The 17,337-nt window shown below is 39.5% G+C and overlaps 1 protein-coding gene across 1 annotated transcript; it reads left to right on the plus strand.

Moving 5' to 3' along the window:
- Positions 1-1,537: 1,537 nt before the first annotated feature.
- Positions 1,538-16,386, plus strand: LOC104440352 (probable sulfate transporter 3.5). The gene is made up of 12 exons (XM_010053293.3): positions 1,538-1,939; positions 2,331-2,538; positions 2,633-2,804; positions 3,260-3,325; positions 13,507-13,620; positions 14,511-14,627; positions 14,749-14,875; positions 15,011-15,297; positions 15,403-15,593; positions 15,690-15,772; positions 15,964-16,040; positions 16,123-16,386. Exons 1-12 carry the CDS (start codon positions 1,633-1,635, stop codon positions 16,303-16,305), a joined length of 1,932 nt encoding a protein of 643 aa, XP_010051595.2. The 5' UTR covers positions 1,538-1,632; the 3' UTR covers positions 16,306-16,386.
- The last annotated feature ends 951 nt before the right edge of the window (positions 16,387-17,337 follow it).

A 17,337-nucleotide genomic window follows, 5' to 3' on the forward strand; every position in this document is an offset into this window, starting at 1 on the left:
GTGTGTCTTGGGGCTCTAGCCGTGATGAACTTAGACTTTTCTACAAATTTGGTGACACATAACATAATAAAGTAGATCGAGATAGATTCAATGGCTATAACTATAAACTCGTTAATCATAAAGGATCCCCAAACATATATGTTAATGAGATTCCAATTTTCATAATTCCTTATTTCTCTCACCACACAATACCAACATCCGCCACCGCCACCCATTGCATTTGACCACTTGCGCCAAAGCCATCTCCCACCCACCTCCGCTCGCCGTTGTCGGCTAAACAATCGGTGTTAGAATAACGGTGTAGTCACAACGAATCTCCTGTGCGGGAGGCAGCAGTGTTTATGTGGCTACGCTATTGTTGGATAGAGAGGATAAAGAATAGAAAATTAGAATAATATCTCAGGTAAGTAAGTCAAGTCTAGTGATATGTTTGAAATTTTGGACCTTTAAATTTACCCTAGAAAGGAGTAATTCAATTTTTATTCGGCGTGTGAGCTCAATACATCAATTTAAATATCAGATTAGATAATATCACGTTAACCATGTAGATGAAGTTTTTTTGTCATTGATTTTCTGACCTCCTCACTTGGTCTGCCATACTAAATCCGTCTCGGAGTGAGAAGCGGAGGGTAATTCATTAGCAAAACGCAAACCAAACCGCGCCACCAATACATCACAGACAAGATAAGTATCTCTTTGTTTCTAGTATCTATTCACTGCTTCTTTTCTCCGTTGGTTGCATGATCCATCCAATCGTTCTTTCCTCAGACAATACGCCCGTCATGTCCAAAGGGACTTCCATACTGTAGCCAAGACAATGCGTATGAGGTTCTTTGTCCAACTGATTCGATAACAGCTACTTACCCACTTTGAAATAATCCAAAGAGATTGACCATTAACCGCGTGAAAATAGCACAATATCTTCGCCGCAATCTCTTCCGAGTTAGGAAAATGATGCAGAGGAAGTACATAAAGAATTGCAATTTTTATTTTGAATAAAGAAGTACATATTACAATATCTTAGGAACCTATTTATAAGGAGGCCGCCATATAGAAAATAACCAAATAATTAAAATCTAATAACAAAATTAAGGAAAATATATTGATAAAAGGGAAAGTTATCAAAACATAACTAGAAAATCAGCAAAATGCATTTGTAATCTATGACATCTTGGAAATCAAGGAAAACTCGTGAATTAAATATTGTAACCCATTTTTAATCTCGAATATTACACGATCATCTTTGATTTGTGGGACCACATGTCCTTATAACGTTCCAATGTTTCCATAAAGACATTTGTATGTTGTTCTACATAAAAAAAATCAACCAAGCCAGGTGGATATGACTCCAAAATGGTAAATAAAATAAATAGCCCTCGACATTACCCCATTAGTCACATTCTTTACTTAGTAAAAACTCAATGTTATTTGGTCATGCGCTTCGTAGGCCGCCATTAACGATATTACAGTGCGAAGCCCCTTCTTTGGCCTTATATATAACACCTCATCCTCTTCACCTTTTGCTAAAAACCCACCTGAATTCTCGTTTCAACTCTGAAACTTAGATATATCGCCGCTCTCTCTCTCCCCCATCCACCCAATTCTTGGTGGGTGGTTTCGCTTTGTGTGGCCATGAGCAACTCTCAAGAATCGGTCCACAAGGTGAATTTCGCCCCGCCGAGAGGCTTCGCCGCCACCTTCAAGTCCCATGCAAAGGAGACCCTCTTCCCCGATGACCCGTTCAAGCAGTTCAAGAATGAGAAGCGGCCGATCAAGAAGGCGGTACAATACTTCGTCCCGATCTTCGAGTGGCTTCCCAAATACAACCTCAAGCTTTTCCGGTATGACTTGCTCGCCGGCATCACCATTACCAGCCTTGCCATACCCCAGGGCATCAGCTACGCAAAGCTTGGCGACATTCCTCCTGTCGTTGGGCTGTGTAAGTGATATACTCTTGTATGTTCTCGACCCGGTTTGCGTCAAATAAATGATGCGTAGCTTTACACTTACAGAAGTTAATACCCCTTTACTGGCATGGTTCTTGTGACTTATTTGGCAAAGTCTAGAAAATTAACTTTTCGACACATTATGTGTTGGATTGATGATAAATGCACACTAATCAAATTTAAAACAACATTGATTAGCATACTTGCAATTTGTATGGGATATTATGTATTCTAGTGTTAGTGCGTACGAAATAACTGGACTTTCTATGCGAAATGTTACGTGACCATCTTTTCGGACTAACAAAGTATCTTCAAAGGCATTATAACCATGCCATTGTTTTCTCAATTCTTCATCTTTCGACTTACGATATTGACTAATTGCAGATTCGAGCTTCGTACCACCGCTTATATACGCCATCTTTGGGAGCTCGAAGCACATAGCAATCGGGACCGTGGCTGCTCCTTCGTTGCTTCTGGCTGCGACCATTCGAGAAAAAGTGTCTCCAGACGCTGAGCCCAAATTGTATCTCAGCTTGTTCTTCACAGCCACTCTCATCGCCGGAATCTTCCAGTCAGTCTTAGGGTTTTTAAGGTATATATAGAAGTGATCGCCCAAATTTTCTCCTTTAATTCATTAATTAGCGAAGAAGCTAATCTCATCTTTTCTTCATCAAATCTGTGAGCAGACTGGGGATTGTTATGGACTTCTTGTCGCACTCAACGATCGTCGGCTTCATGAGCGGGACTGCGATTTTAATATGCTTGCAGCAGTTGAAGGGCTTCTTTGGACTGACTAAATTCACCACCAAAACGGATGTGATATCTGTTTTGCATGCCGTGTTCAAGTACCGAGAGGAGGCACGTCATAACTCATTAATTGAATAAGCTCCACCTCGTTGGCTTCTATTCTACTCCTTTTCCTTTTCTAGGGTTTTAAGGGATTTTTGCCAGGGACGATGCGACAAAAAATCATGTGGCCGAGAACTGGATCTAGGGTTCAGGGAACAAAGAGACGTGAAATGACCTGCAGAGAGAATAGCTGGGCCGAACAAATAAAGATATACGTGTGCCGAATGATAAAGTGTGACTAGATCCAAACCTCATAAGATGACACGTTGTTGTCAAATATAGAAGTCTAAGGGAAGACCAAAAGGAAAACGTCTTGTGGTAAAATAAGACAAAAGGCTTTGCTTGTGCTATGAAAGCGATTTTTTTCGTTAAAATTTGAAGGGTACAAAGAAAATATGGACTTGTCTTCGTGTCTCTTTTCTTGGAAGCTGCTGATTTAGAGAAGAAATTGTGCTTTTGTGCAGTGGAGGTGGGAGTCCGCGGTTGTGGGCTTGATCTTCCTCGCTTTTCTGCTTTTCACTCGATACTTGGTGAGACTCTCTCTCTCACCCTCTCTCTCTCTCTCTCTCTCTCTCTCTCTCTCTCTCTCACCAACCCACTTTATTCTTAACATATGATAGAAAGTAAATTCTCTCTTAATTAACAAAATGAAATACGATTGAGATAGAGAGAGTGAGGAAGAGAAAATTGAACACAGGATTTATAGTGGTTCGGCTTATTCCAAGCCTACGTCCACTCTTTCCGCACCGACAGCCCACCGGCTGGATTTCACTATGATCAAAAGAGAAGTTACAGCACAGCCTTTGCCTTGATTCCACAGTGTAGATGTTTTACCACACCTCCTCAAGGTCTCTCACAAATATAGACTCTCTTTTTGTATACAAGTATTTGCTCAAAAGATTTATCTAAACAAATAGGAGCTTCGACTTTGGAATTCTTCTATCGCGCACACCTCGAACAACTAAGAACGTCTTCCTTATATACTCCTTTATGCCATCATACCCGTTGGCACTTACCAAAGGAATTCCTCCAATCTACCCGTTGGACGGAATCAATTAGGAAGATTGTTCGAGCTATTAAAGGAACGTGTTGATAGCCCATCAACTCGTTCGCCCATACAATCGTGGATCTCGGTTTCCATAAGTAGAACCTTCCAATAATATTTAGATAATCATCGAATCTTCAATCATTGAATCAATCTTGATCAATCAAAGGATTCTTATATGTCTTCTCCAACCACGAGATCTTCTCCGATGATAAGGTTAAATCCCGAACAAAACATCCATTTCCGGGATAACCTTTCTTCAACGGATTAGAGACTCACAATGAGGATAGACTTTGAGTCTTGAGTCTCGGCTGTCCGGAAGTCTTCGACTTTAACCAACGTAGTCCGCCGACCTTCGACTAGATCGATGGAAACGTTTTGTCAACTTCAAAACACTTCACGAAGATTTCTCCAACAATCTCCCCTTTTTGATGGTGACAAAACCTTCCTCGCAAATTTGGATAACTTTGACCCGCAAAACATTTCTCAAACACATATGCATATCTTATAGAGATGAATGGCTAAAAGATTAACACTAGAATCTGCAACCACAGAAAATAGGTTAGTCTAGTATATAATAAAACCATCCATAAGATATCAATACTTGTTAATAGAAGCAAATCAAGTCCAAGTCTAGTTCAGATCTCATCCGGACACAAAACAAAGTCAAAGTCTGTCAAAAACAGCTTAAACAACAACACAATCCAACAAACAGCTTAAAAATGATTGAAATTTTTTGATCAAATCATGCATCTCTCCCCTTTTTGTCATCATTAAAAAGGATGAGATGAAGTCTTGGGAATGCGGACAAGCTGGAAATCTTCCATAGATCGAACGATGCCTTCCCTTTTAAAGTCTTCCTTCACCGTACAACCTCCTCACTCTTGGCATTGGCCCGATTCGAATAGAGAGGGCTTGCATCTTATCATTCAATGAACAGGAAGAAGCTTGACTTTCATTCTTCAAACTTTGAACTTCGCATCCCAAGGCATAAATCTGACCTTTCATCTCCAAGAGAAGATCCATGATTCTCGCGAAAATCTGCTCCATTATCGCTCCGAGTACTTGCTTCGGCTCGATCCGATGGAGTAAGATGGTAGATCAGCATAGTCTTGCAGATTTGGTGATGACACTTCATGACCTTCTTCCGGAAACCGAGATGCATAAACATCTTCCGGGTCCGCAGCGAGCGATCGACTCCTTCACTTGCATCAGATATGAAGACGTCACTCCTTTCTCCCGATCTCCCCCGTTTCCATGCCTACAGTGGAGAAGAGATTTCCTCAGTTCTCCTTCTTCTCTTGTTTCTTCTTCAGTCTTTCTTTCTCTCGCTTTCTTGCTCGCTTCTCTTTCTTCTTCTTCTTCCTTCTCCTCTCGCTTCTTTCGTCTTTTGTTCCGATTCTTTCGTGGAACAGACGACCTAAATTCCTCAAAGCCATTGTAGAGATGGTGATGTCTTCGTCATCATCTTCATCCTCAACGAGGAGAGCTCTTCTTTTCTTTGATGAAGCAGCCATGGGCTCCTTCCCTTTTCTCTTAGCAGCAGAAGAGAATTGATGAGATTTGGTAGGAGTCTTCTCCTTGAATTTCTCCATTCCTTGCTCGTTCCTTCGACGCATTTTGGTCACCATTTTCAGTCCTACCACCATATGATCGCATGATCGAACACAAAAGATTTGCGGAGGCTGAATATTCGATGTCCGAATAACTTCGTAACAAGGCTTGGGTAAGGGAGTTGACCTCGTCCTTCATCACCGCTCTATACATGTGAAACATAACAAGATGAGGGAGAGAAAACTTACCACAGAGGATGGCATACATCAACTTTGCCTCGTAACTTGAAACATCAGTTTTGAAGTTGATTTCGGCCGAAGGCAATTGATCACAATCTTGTGAAGCAAGATGTTGAATGCATTCATCCGTGAGTAGGTGATCTTCTCATCTGTTCTCCCGTCCTTCACCGGGCTCAAGTGTGGCCCAAAGAATGGAAACTTTGATTGGTTGATATCCGCTCTCTCAACTTCTAACACATCTCGCCAAAGATATTCATATCCACAACATAGTCTTGTTCTTTAACGCTGAAGGAGAATCTATTCGCATCCAAAAAGCTAAGATTTGAATAGAAATATGCAGTCAATAATTCAGATAAGCCTCGCTTGAGTTAGAGCAAAACTTTTCAAGTTGAAGATAACTGAACTTTTCCCTCAAGTTCACTTTCACAAAGATCCAGAAAATCAAAGTCCACACTTCTAGGTTTATTACCCCACGCTTCAGCAATTTGAGTACGCATCCTTTTGTTCCTTTGATCTGAACAAATCTCCCTTTTTCCTTGAATTTCAGCCGCAATACCCATTTTCGGTTGAAATAGACCGAACAGATTGTCATCGTCATTCCCATCTACAGGATTCGGTCCCCAAATCACGAGGATCACTTGGGATATTCGCAAGGGTTTCCTCACCACCCCTTTACGAGCGATTCCCAAACTTTCCATTTTTCGTAGAAAGATATATTCGTTCCTATATCCTTTGTCTCTAAGAAACTCATCAACATAGTTCAAAGGAGTACGAATTCCTTTTAAGGCACGATATAGCTTGTAAATAAAAGCGGGCTTTTGAACTCTTACGGGGTCCGCATCCTCGATGATTTCTTCTTGATGCCGATGAACACCGCCTTGAGGACTAGATGGAGGAGACCGACGCCGCCGAGAATGTTGTGGGCTCGGTTGCTGATCCGGGAGTAACTTCATCTTCGCAAGATCGAAGTGCGTAGGCCCTCACTCATTCTCTCGTGGTCCCCCGCTTGCGATTCTTGAGGACTTTCGTGAAGATGACATCTTTCTCGTTGTTTGGAAGATTCCTTGCTTGACTTTCCCGTAAAAGATGAAAACTTTTTGAAGATTGAGCGAAGAAGACAAACGGGAATTGAGGATCGATGCTTTCTAGGGTTTTTGAGAGAAAAGTGAATAGAAAAGTGAAGAGAAATCGACAAGGCACAATCGGTTAAAAAGAAGAGTAAACGAACCGTCACAAAGGAAATAAAAATATGCCTTTTCAAAATAACTGTCTTTATCCGCAAAATAGTTATTTCAAAAATAACTTCCTTTTGAAAATGAATCGATGCAATATTTATGTTAATTAAATATAGCAACAATTTAAACACGCCCGATGATCGTACCTTTTCAAGATAAGATTGAGAGAGAAAGACTTATACCAAGGTCGAGCCAAGACGTAGATAAAGTCTTGTAAGCTCGAGTCCGAAAGTCTTTAGACTTTGATATCCTCATACCTCAAAATGTTGAGTCCGGACCGTATAGACTCAAATTGATTTTTCTCCAAAGGCTTTGTGAATATATCCGCCGCTGATTCTTTGAGTCAACAAATTGAATTGAAACATCTCCATTTTGAACATGGTCTCTTATAAAGTGATGTCGAATCTCTATATGCTTTGCTCTTGAGTGGAGAATTGGATTTTTGGTGAGGTTGATAGCGCTGGTGTTGTCGCAATTAATCTCCGTGCATGAGTCTTCAATTTCAAAGTCTCTTAGCTGTTGTTTTATCCATAGAATTTGCGAACAGCAGCTTCCAAGAGCTACATACTCGCTTCGTTGTTGAAAGAGACACAGTTGCTTTGTTTCCTTGAAAACCAAGACACCGTCCCCGCTTCCAAGCAACCGGCAAGTTCTCAAGTGCTCTTTCTATCAACTCGCAACCGGCCAGATTCGGCTCGAATATCCTGTAAGATTAAAGTCTCCTTCTTAGGATACCAAAGACCGATGCTTGATGATGAAGCAACGTATTTAATGATGTGTTTCGCAGCACCGAGATGAGATTCTCTAGATCCGATTGAAACCTAGCACAGATGCAAACACTCAACAAAATATCGTGTCTAGAGGCAGTAAGATAAAGAAGTGATCCAATAATGCTCCCGTACAGCCTTTTGATCAACTTTCTTCCTTCTTCATCTTTGTCTATCTTTAAAGAACTTGACATTGGAATGTCGGTCTTTTGCACTTTTCCAGTCCAAACCTTTGACAAGATCATTAGCATATTTTTCTTGATAAATAAAAGTTCCTTCCTCCAATTGTTTTACTTGAAGACCAAGAAAAATGTTAATTCTCCCATCATACTCATTTCAAATTCATCCCGCATAGACTTAGAAAATTTCTTGCACAGATTCTCATTAGAGGATCCGAAAATAATGTCATCCACATATATTTGAACAAGTAAGAAACTTTTGTTTTCCTTCTTGATAAATAAGGTCGTATCTACTTTACCTTTGACAAAACCATTTTGAATTAAAACTTACTTCAATCTGTCGTACCAAGCCCGAGGTGCTTGCTTTAAACCATACAAAGCCTTTTTCGCCCAAGACCGAGTCCGGCTTCTTTGGGTCTTCAAACCCCGGTGGTTGTTCCACATAAACTTCCTCATGGATAAATCCATTTAGGAAGGCGCTTTTGACGTCCATTTGGAATAACCTGAAATTCTTATAACAAGCAAACGCAAGTAATAGTCGAATAGCTTCTAACCTTGCCATCGGAGCGTAAGTCTCATCATAGTCTATTCTCGTTCATCTTCTTCTTGCGTATATCTTTTGGTTTGGCCACGAGTCTTGCTTTATTTCGTACTTTGGGTCTTCAAACCCGGTGGTTGTTCCACATAGACTTCCTCATTTCATTTAGGAATGCGCTTTTCATCTTGTTTCAAAAACCCATTTAGCTGCCCGTAAGTCTCATCATAGTCTTTCCTTCTTTTGGTTTGGATGTCTTTATTTTCGACTTAGCTCCACATCATTTATGCTGAACCGTTCGAGCTCTTCTTGCATAGCTTCAATCCAGCTTTCATCGATAAAGCTTCTTCTATGCTCTTTGGTTCAATTTCATAAACGAGTGCCACAAAGACTAGACTCTTCTCGCCTTTTTGGATCTGGTGCGAATTCCTTCATTAATTTCGCCGATTATAAGATCTTTGGGATGACTAGACTTATGCTTCCAGCTACTGTTGATTTGTCTCGGTTGATGATCTCTTTCTTTGTTTAGATCTTCACGAACATCTTGAAGCTGGTTTTCCGAGTCCGAGATGCTTCTTGAGTTGTAGACTTTGGAGGGTTGGAGTGTGTTCGACTCTTCTTGATGAGTCTCGACTTGATTCATCTTGCGTTGAGTCTTGAAATTTGACATTCATTGACTCCTCCACAGCCCGCTCTTCTTGTTATAGACTCGTAGGCTTTGCTTGAAGTAGAATATCCAAGGAAGATACCTTCATCCGATCTTTCTTCAAACTTACCAACTCGATCTTTTGCATTTTTCAATATGAAACATTTGCACCCAAATACATGAAAGTATGAAACAATAGGCTTCTTATCTTTGAATAACTCATAAGGGGTTTTCAAGAATAGATCTTAAGAAGACTCTATTGATGATATAGCATGCTGTTGAAACAGCTTCAGCCCAAAATCGAGAAGAAATTTTACTTTCAATTAAAAGAGTTCTAGCCATTTCTTGAAGAGATCTGTTCTTTCTTTCCACAACTCCATTTTGCTGAGGAGTGTATGGAGAGGAAAACACATGCTTACAGCCAGATTCATCATAGAATTTTGTAAAATCTTGATTTTCAAATTCACCTCCATGATCTGTTCTTATACTAGATATAACACATCCTTTTTCATTTTGAACCATTTTAGCAAATTTTTCAAAATACGAAAAGGTTTCAGACTTACTTGCAAGGAAATATACCCAAGTAAAACGGGAGTAATCATCAACAATTACTAGGCAATACTTCTTACCCCCAATACTTTGAGTTCTGGTTGGTCCGAAGAGATCCATATGCAGCAACCGTAGTACATGATTAGTAGAGACATAATTAATTGGCTTAAAAGAATTTCTTACCCGTTTCCCTGTAATACATGGAGTGCATGAATCGCCCTTTGGTATGGCAACTGGGTAGTCCTCGAACAAGCTGTTTTGAAGAAATTTTGGCTAATTGCTTCATGTTGACATGACCAAGCTTTTGTGCCATAAGCTTGCTTCGTCTTGAATTGAGATAAGGCATTGCGATTCATTTGGTTTCACATCCGTAAGATAGATATTTCCATGTCTTCGACCCATGAAAGATCGAGTAGAGTCTTTACCGATTCCGTAACATGTTCCTTCTTGAAAGAAGATCTTGAAACCAGTATCACACAATTGACTAATGCTGAGAAGATTGTAATTGAGTCCTTCCACTAAGGAAACATTACTTATTGTGAGAGTTCCAATTTTCACGGTTCCAAATCCCACAATACTTCCTTTGCTGTTTCCTCCAAATGAAACTTTTCCACCATTTACTTGAGCAATCTTTATAAAGCAATTTGAGTCTCCCGTCATGTGTCTTGAGCATCCGCCGTCAAGATACCACTTTACCTGTTTTTTTGACGGAGACCCGCATTTAAAATAAAGTCTCAAGCTTTCTTTGGTACCCAAATTTTCTTGGGTCCTTTGGTGTTAGTAAGATAAACAAGATAGCCCATACTTTCTTAACAGTGTTTCCATACCATAGGACACTCTTTTTCAAAGTGATCCGGACTGTTGCACTTAGAACATCCGAGAGCATTTCGCCTACAGTTTTACAAAAACTTTCTTGAAGTGATTTTTGTAAACCTCACTCGAGAGTCTTTTCTTAATTCTTTCTTTTACTTTAGGAAAATCAATCAAGGGGATTGTTTCTTCGTCATACCTAGACCGACTTATTGAAGTAAGGTCTTTGTGCCGAAAGAATTTTCTCAAGTTTTTCAGACCTATAGAAAATTTCTTTGATATATTTGATAAATCTGTTTTTAAAAAGCATTTTCTTTTAAAAGATTATCTTCATTTTCTTTAAGATTGGAAACAGACAAGTCTAGACTTTTAACTCTTTCGCTAAAACATTTTCATTTTGTTTTAGAGCTGAGTTTTTTTTTTTCAGTTCAGAAATTCTTTTGAGAGAAGTCTTAAGACTAAAGCATAGTTCATCAATATATTTAGAAACTTTGACAGGAATTTTAAAATCACTTGCCTCAAATTCACTGTCTGAGTCTGATCCTGAGTTTGATCCAGAGTCCGAGTCCGATTGTGCCATCGACATAGATTGGCATATTCATTATCACTTTCTTCACACTCGCATCACCTGTGTTTCGGCTTTGAGAGCTTTTCGAAATTTTTCAGCTTTTCCCTCTTCTTCTTCTTCGTAAGAGGACAGTTGGGTCCGATGTGTCCCTTTTTCTTGCATTCAAAGCGACTACATCTTTATTTGGTTCTCATCATCAATAGACTTGGTCCGCTGTCTTTGAAAGCTTTGTTTCTTTGAGTTGAACCTTCTTCCTTTTCTATTTAGTTTTCTGAATCTTCTTATCATGAGAGCAAGCTCCTCATCGTCCATATCATCTTCGTAATCTGTATCATCGTAATCATCATTTGATTTTAATGCAATGGATTTCTTACCTTTTGGATCTTCATCTTCATTGATCCTTTCCACTTCATAGGATGAAGAGTTCCAATCACTCATCGACGATAGTGGCATGATTCTCTGCGTCTCTCTTATCGAAGTCTTTATGTGATTCCAATCCCTCGGAGAGTCCACGCAAGAGCTTGTTTACCTTCATGGGATCGAAGTTGGTTGACCTTGATTTTCAAGACCATTCACAATATCCGTAAAACGACTAAACATGTCGATATTGATTCTCCCGGTTTCATTCTCAAGGCTTCGTATTGACCGAGAAGAATGTTGATTCTTGTTTCCTTCACTGACCTGTTCCTTCATAGGTGATATGCAATCTGTCCCAAACTTCTTTTGATGTACCACAAGAAGATATTCTATTATATTCAGTTGGTGATAAAGCACAATATAAGGAGTAAATTGCTTTTGCATCGAGTGTTTGTCTCTTGATTATTTCTTCCTGAGACATTCCGCTAGTTTCTTCAGTTTCTTTTCCTCTTTCAGAGACTGATGCAGTGGTAGGAGTAATTCCTTTTTCTACAACATCCCATTCCAGAGGATCCTTTGATCGTAGGAAAGCTTTCATCTTGTTCTTCCGATGTTGTAATCCTTTCCATCAAAGTAGGGTGGTCTCGGTATTGCTTTGCCCTTCCATCAGCCCCGGTGCTAGCATACTAGCCATGGATCTTTAACTGAAGTAAAACACTTCAAACAAAGTGAGTACACGGGCTCGATACCAATTGATATTGCTAGTATGAGTACCTAGAGGGGGTGAATAGGTGCCTAAACAATTTATCGATATACGGAAGCGATTCTTAACATATGATAGAAAGTAAATTCTCTCTTAATTAACAAAATGAAATACGATTGAGATAGAGAGAGTGAGGAAGAGAAAATTGAACACAGGATTTATAGTGGTTCGGCTTATTCCAAGCCTACGTCCACTCTTCCGCACCGACAGCCCCACCGGCTGGATTTCACTATGATCAAAAGAGAAGTTACAAGACGCTTTGCCTTGATTCCACAAAGGTAGATGTTTTACCACACCTCCTCAAGGTCTCTCACAAATATAGATTCTCTTTGTATACAAGTATTCGCTCAAAAGATTTATCTAAACAAATAGGAGCTTCGACTTTGGAATTCTTCTATCGCGCACACATCGAACAACTAAGAACGTCTTCCTTATATACTCCTTTATGCCATCATACCCGTTGGCACTTACCAAAGGAATTCCTCCAATCTACCCGTTAGACGGAATCAATTAGGAAGATTGTTCGAGCTATTAAAGGAACGTGTTGATAGCCCATCAATCATGTTCGCCCATACAATCAGGATCTCGGTTTCCATAAGTAGAACCTTCCAATAATATTTAGATAATCATCGAATCTTCAGTCATTGAATCAATCTTGATCAATCAAAGGATTCTTATATGTCTTCTCCAACCACGAGATCTTCTCCAGATGATAAGGTTAAATCCCGAACAAACATCCATTCGGATAACCTTTCTTCAACGGATTAGAGATCACAATGAGGATAGACTTTGAGTCTTGAGTCTCGGCTGTCCGGAAGTCTTCGACTTTAACCAACGTAGTCCGCCGACCTTCGACTAGACTGATGGAAACGTTTTGTCAACTTCAAAACACTTCACGAAGATTTCTCCAACAATGGGTTCATTAATTAAGCGCTTCATTTGCCTAGCAGATCCTTTGTTCATATTACAGCGTTACCCACTCATATTAACTTTAGGTGCCGCCCTTACAACTGTAAGGGCAAAGCTCTACCTGATACACATGAACGGGATGATTTTTGTGTAATTAAAGAGATGGTCAAGTCACAAAATTCAAATACCCTATGTTTTCAAAACAAAAAGAAAAAAAAAAAGGGATAATTTCGACAATCTGCTCATAAATTCCGTGTCACCGATTGCTCCATATTGGAGTAAGAACATGTGGGTTTGGCGTTAAGATGACAAAGGAGGGAAACTAGGCACATTGAGCTGCATATAAGATTTGACGTTGATGGTAAGACCAATAAACGAAAATAAACGAAACATATAACATGATAAAGCATAAATAAACACGCAATCATTAAAATATATATCATGTTGCATTTGAGTGTTAGCTTTTATATAACTTGAATAAGTTCCACATTTCCATAATTTTCCACCTCTAATATCGAATTCCCTTTTTCCCGTGATCATCAAATTTTCTTCCAGAAGAAAAGGAATCCGAAACTTTTTTGGGTATCGGCCATAGCTCCAATGGTGACCGTCGTCGTTGGCGGCCTCTTTGCTTATCTAGCACGAGGGGAGAACCATGGAATCCCAATCGTAAGTACACTATTATCATTATCATCATTGTTATAATTATCATTATTATTTTATTGCCTAATGGTGTTAAAAATTGAGATGGCAGCGGGCCCGACAAGTGGGCTTCTTACCCTAATGATTGTTTGCAAACTAGGCATCACGAGAGAGACCCCACTGAATTTCTGTGGATTGTTTTGTCCTGTTTTGAAGAGTTTAGATTCCTAGGGTTTGCACAGGTTCGGGCCCTCTGAGGTTTCACATTTTAGATGTCTTTGTCTATGGGCTGCCTACCCCCTCTTTATCCAGACTTGCCAATCTTAGTTTGTCACGGAAAGAAAATATATTTATATATACTTATATCAGTATCAAGATCTGATCAATTGTTAATAGATCCTTGGGGTAATTCGATCTTTCCATGGATTTATATCAAAATAATTTTCTCTGTCCTATCTCAAATCCACTTGTCATCAGAAGAAAGTGGAACATCCTTGGAGATCAATCTACTCAATTTTAGTGAAACCTATCAACTTTGGTTGAATAGTCAAGATCTTTGTTAGGTGAAGTCTATCATCTCACATATTATTAATACCCCTCATGTGGTAGCAAGTTTAATCTGGGCATAATGAGTAATTTAGGCAACGTTTGGATACATTACATCTATTTAAATAAATAATGCTATCGGGTTTCTATGTATTTAAATAGCTTTGACTTGGTAGTATTTTTTGGTAAAAGAAAATTAAATCATGTTAACACTAATCTATATTTGATGTAGACTATATATCAATAGTCAGTATAAGCCACCAATGAGGGATAATTAACAATTGTAATTCCATATTTGTTGCAATGACATATTTTCTTAATAAAAATTCTTATTCTTATTTCTGAAATTATGTTGATTTAATTCTTGTCAGGTGGGTCATTTGAATAGGGGAATCAATCCTCTTTCCATTAAAGATTTGAACTTTGAATCCCAATATCTGCCAGTCACTTTAAAAGCTGGAATTCTCACTGGCATTTTGGCTATGGCTGTAAGGACACCATCTGCTATTCCCAGACATTTTTCTCTTATTTTTAAAATTCATTTTTCCTTAGAAGAATAGGGAAATGAAAACAAGTATAAGATTTTAATTCTACAACACATTAATGCAGGAAGGGATTGCCATTGGAAGAAGCTTTGCCATCTTGAAGAATTATCAGACTGATGGAAACAAGGAGATGATTGCTTTTGGGATGATGAACATCGCAGGGTCTTTAACTTCTTGCTACCTTACAACAGGTACTTTTTAGTTTAACATAGAAACATACAGAGCATTGGAAAATACTTTATCTTCATGTGCACTAAACTCACTGCTAATTGGAATAAAATTTTCGAGTCGAAGGGACCAACTGACATTGGTTTCTGTATTGAAAGCGCCGTTCTCGAAGTCCGCGGTCAATTTCAATGCCGGTTGCAGGACAGCAATGTCAAACATTGTTATGGCGATAATCATGATGCTGACTCTGCTCCTTTTAGCCCCTCTTTTTAGTTATATACCTCTGGTGGCACTCTCTGCCATTATAATGACAGCCATGTTCGGGCTGATCGACTATGAGGAAGCGTATCGCCTCTTCAAGGTTGACAAGTTCGATTTCTGCATTTGCATGGCTGCGTTCTTTGGTGTCACTTTCATCACCATGGACGTCGGCCTCTTGATGTCAGTAAGCTTCTGTTCTCTTATCAAATAAATCTAACTTGATCGCACATGTAAATGGAAATGTAGCATAAAGTTTGTAGTTTAATTCGCTCTTGATGCTTCATTGCAGGTCGGATTAGCAATCCTCAGGGCCCTTCTGTATGTGGCTAGACCAGCGACATGCAAGCTCGGGAACATGCCAGATTCGAGCCTTTACTGCGACATCGGACAATATCCTGTGGCTACCGGAATTCCTGGGATCCTGATCCTGAAGCTTGGCTCTCCCATTTATTTTGCCAATTGTTCCTACTTGAAAGAAAGGTACATTTCAACGTACCTAAGAGCAGATAACATGGTCGACAAGTAACTCCATTAAATGTGATAATACCTCATTAACATCTCGAACTTTGGCTACAGGATAATGAGGTGGATCGGAGATGAAGCCGACATTACTAATGCCAATGTAAACGAGGTCGAGCATCTTCTTCTGGATATTGGAGGTAGGATTATCCGTCCTTCCTTTACTGGACCTGCAATTACAGTTCTCAATTAACTGCTACAAAGACGAGGTTACTATCAACAACCGCATTGGATGATCATCAATTTGTACAAACTCATAAGCTTATGCGATTTAGCCAACTGGAAATTGAGATTGTGACATGAAATGATTCGCCTTCTATTTGTTCCACAGGAGTTTCGACAATTGACATGACAGGCATTGAGACACTTCAAGAACTAAGAAGAACCTTGGAAATAAATGGCATCAAGGTAAGCATCTAAACATGATTTTTCTGGGCTATTCTTATAGAAGGAATGATCCTTAAGTCATTCTCGATTCGACTTTTTGCAGATGGGCATAGTGAATCCTAGGATGGCAGTGATGGAGAAGATGATCCTGTCGGAGTTTGTGGACAAAGTGGGCAGAGAGTCATTCTACATGTCCATTGACGAGGCAGTTGAGGCTTGTAGATTCTGGCTCCAAGAATCAAATGTTTCGAAGAATGACTTCTCGGTGCATCCAACCGTAGTATGATGAGAGATGTTATGTGGTGTTTCTGTTCTTGTTTCCACCATTTTTCTTACGCGTTATCCGCCATCCCGCATTTGTAAATATAATCAAAACGTTTCGACCTAGAAATTCGAAGAGTAGGGAAGAAAGAAGATATAGAGAGATGATGAGGTGTATCATATCTTGTGTGGGTGGAAATTGAAAATAATACAAGATGTTTGTGGCCCCCTTTTAAGCTACTCACGATTTGCATTATCTTCACGTAGTCGTCTTTTTTCCCACATAAATGTGCTCTGCTCTCTTGCCATTTTTTAGCTGAAATTTCAGATATAGTTTATACATTTAAAAATCTCAATCTGTGGAAGCTGAAGCACATGCTACTGAAATTCTAGCTTATTCAGTGATATATTCAAGAAAGAGGCTCATACCATCATGTGAAGAGCTGCAACTATGAGCTACAGAGACCTCCAACTCAGTCCATTAGCCAATTTTCAGTCAGATAGAATCTCAGATGGTCCAGTGATGATGAATCAATGTCGGAAAAAAAAAAGAATGAAGTGGAAAATTGATAGTTGAATTTAATTGTGAATAGTTGGGGACGATCGAAAGTACAAAAAAAAAAAAAACAATTTCAAAAAAGACTTGGAACCACCCCCCCACCCCCCTAGCCGCTAGCTGATTAGAAATTCCACAGAAGAGAAGGTTTTCACATGCTGCAAAACTCAACAAAATGAGTATCAAAAGTTCTTAATTTGGCGCCGTATTTAGCTAATTGACTGCGTAGAAAGCTCCAGGTTTCTTCTTCTATCCCTCTTGCTTGGATGGCAGGACTTGTTTTGCTGCATTATCACAGGCCCACCATAGCTGTCTTAGAGAGACTTCCTTCTGAAGTATCCAGATGCATGAGTCCTCAACACGAGCTTGCCTTTTCACGGAGCAGAATCAAGTTTCAGTCTGATTATCATTTTGACATCCTTGAGATTCTGATACGGGAAGGGATTTCATATGTTGTCTCAGCCATCCTGGGGCTGACCAGATCAAACAGTATTTATGGTG

The sequence above is a fragment of the Eucalyptus grandis genome, chromosome 3 (genome assembly GCF_016545825.1).
Source record: "Eucalyptus grandis isolate ANBG69807.140 chromosome 3, ASM1654582v1, whole genome shotgun sequence".
NCBI classification, from domain to species: Eukaryota; Viridiplantae; Streptophyta; class Magnoliopsida; order Myrtales; family Myrtaceae; genus Eucalyptus; species Eucalyptus grandis.

Bases quoted from the DNA above. Each gene is read 5' to 3' on its own strand.
- LOC104440352 (XM_010053293.3), top strand. From the start codon at position 1,633: ATGAGCAACTCTCAAGAATCGGTCCACAAGGTGAATTTCGCCCCGCCG. The intron at 2,539-2,632 runs GTATATATAGAA...ATCTGTGAGCAG, and splicing joins TCAGTCTTAGGGTTTTTAAG to ACTGGGGATTGTTATGGACT. The intron at 15,594-15,689 runs GTACATTTCAAC...CTTTGGCTACAG, and splicing joins TGTTCCTACTTGAAAGAAAG to GATAATGAGGTGGATCGGAG.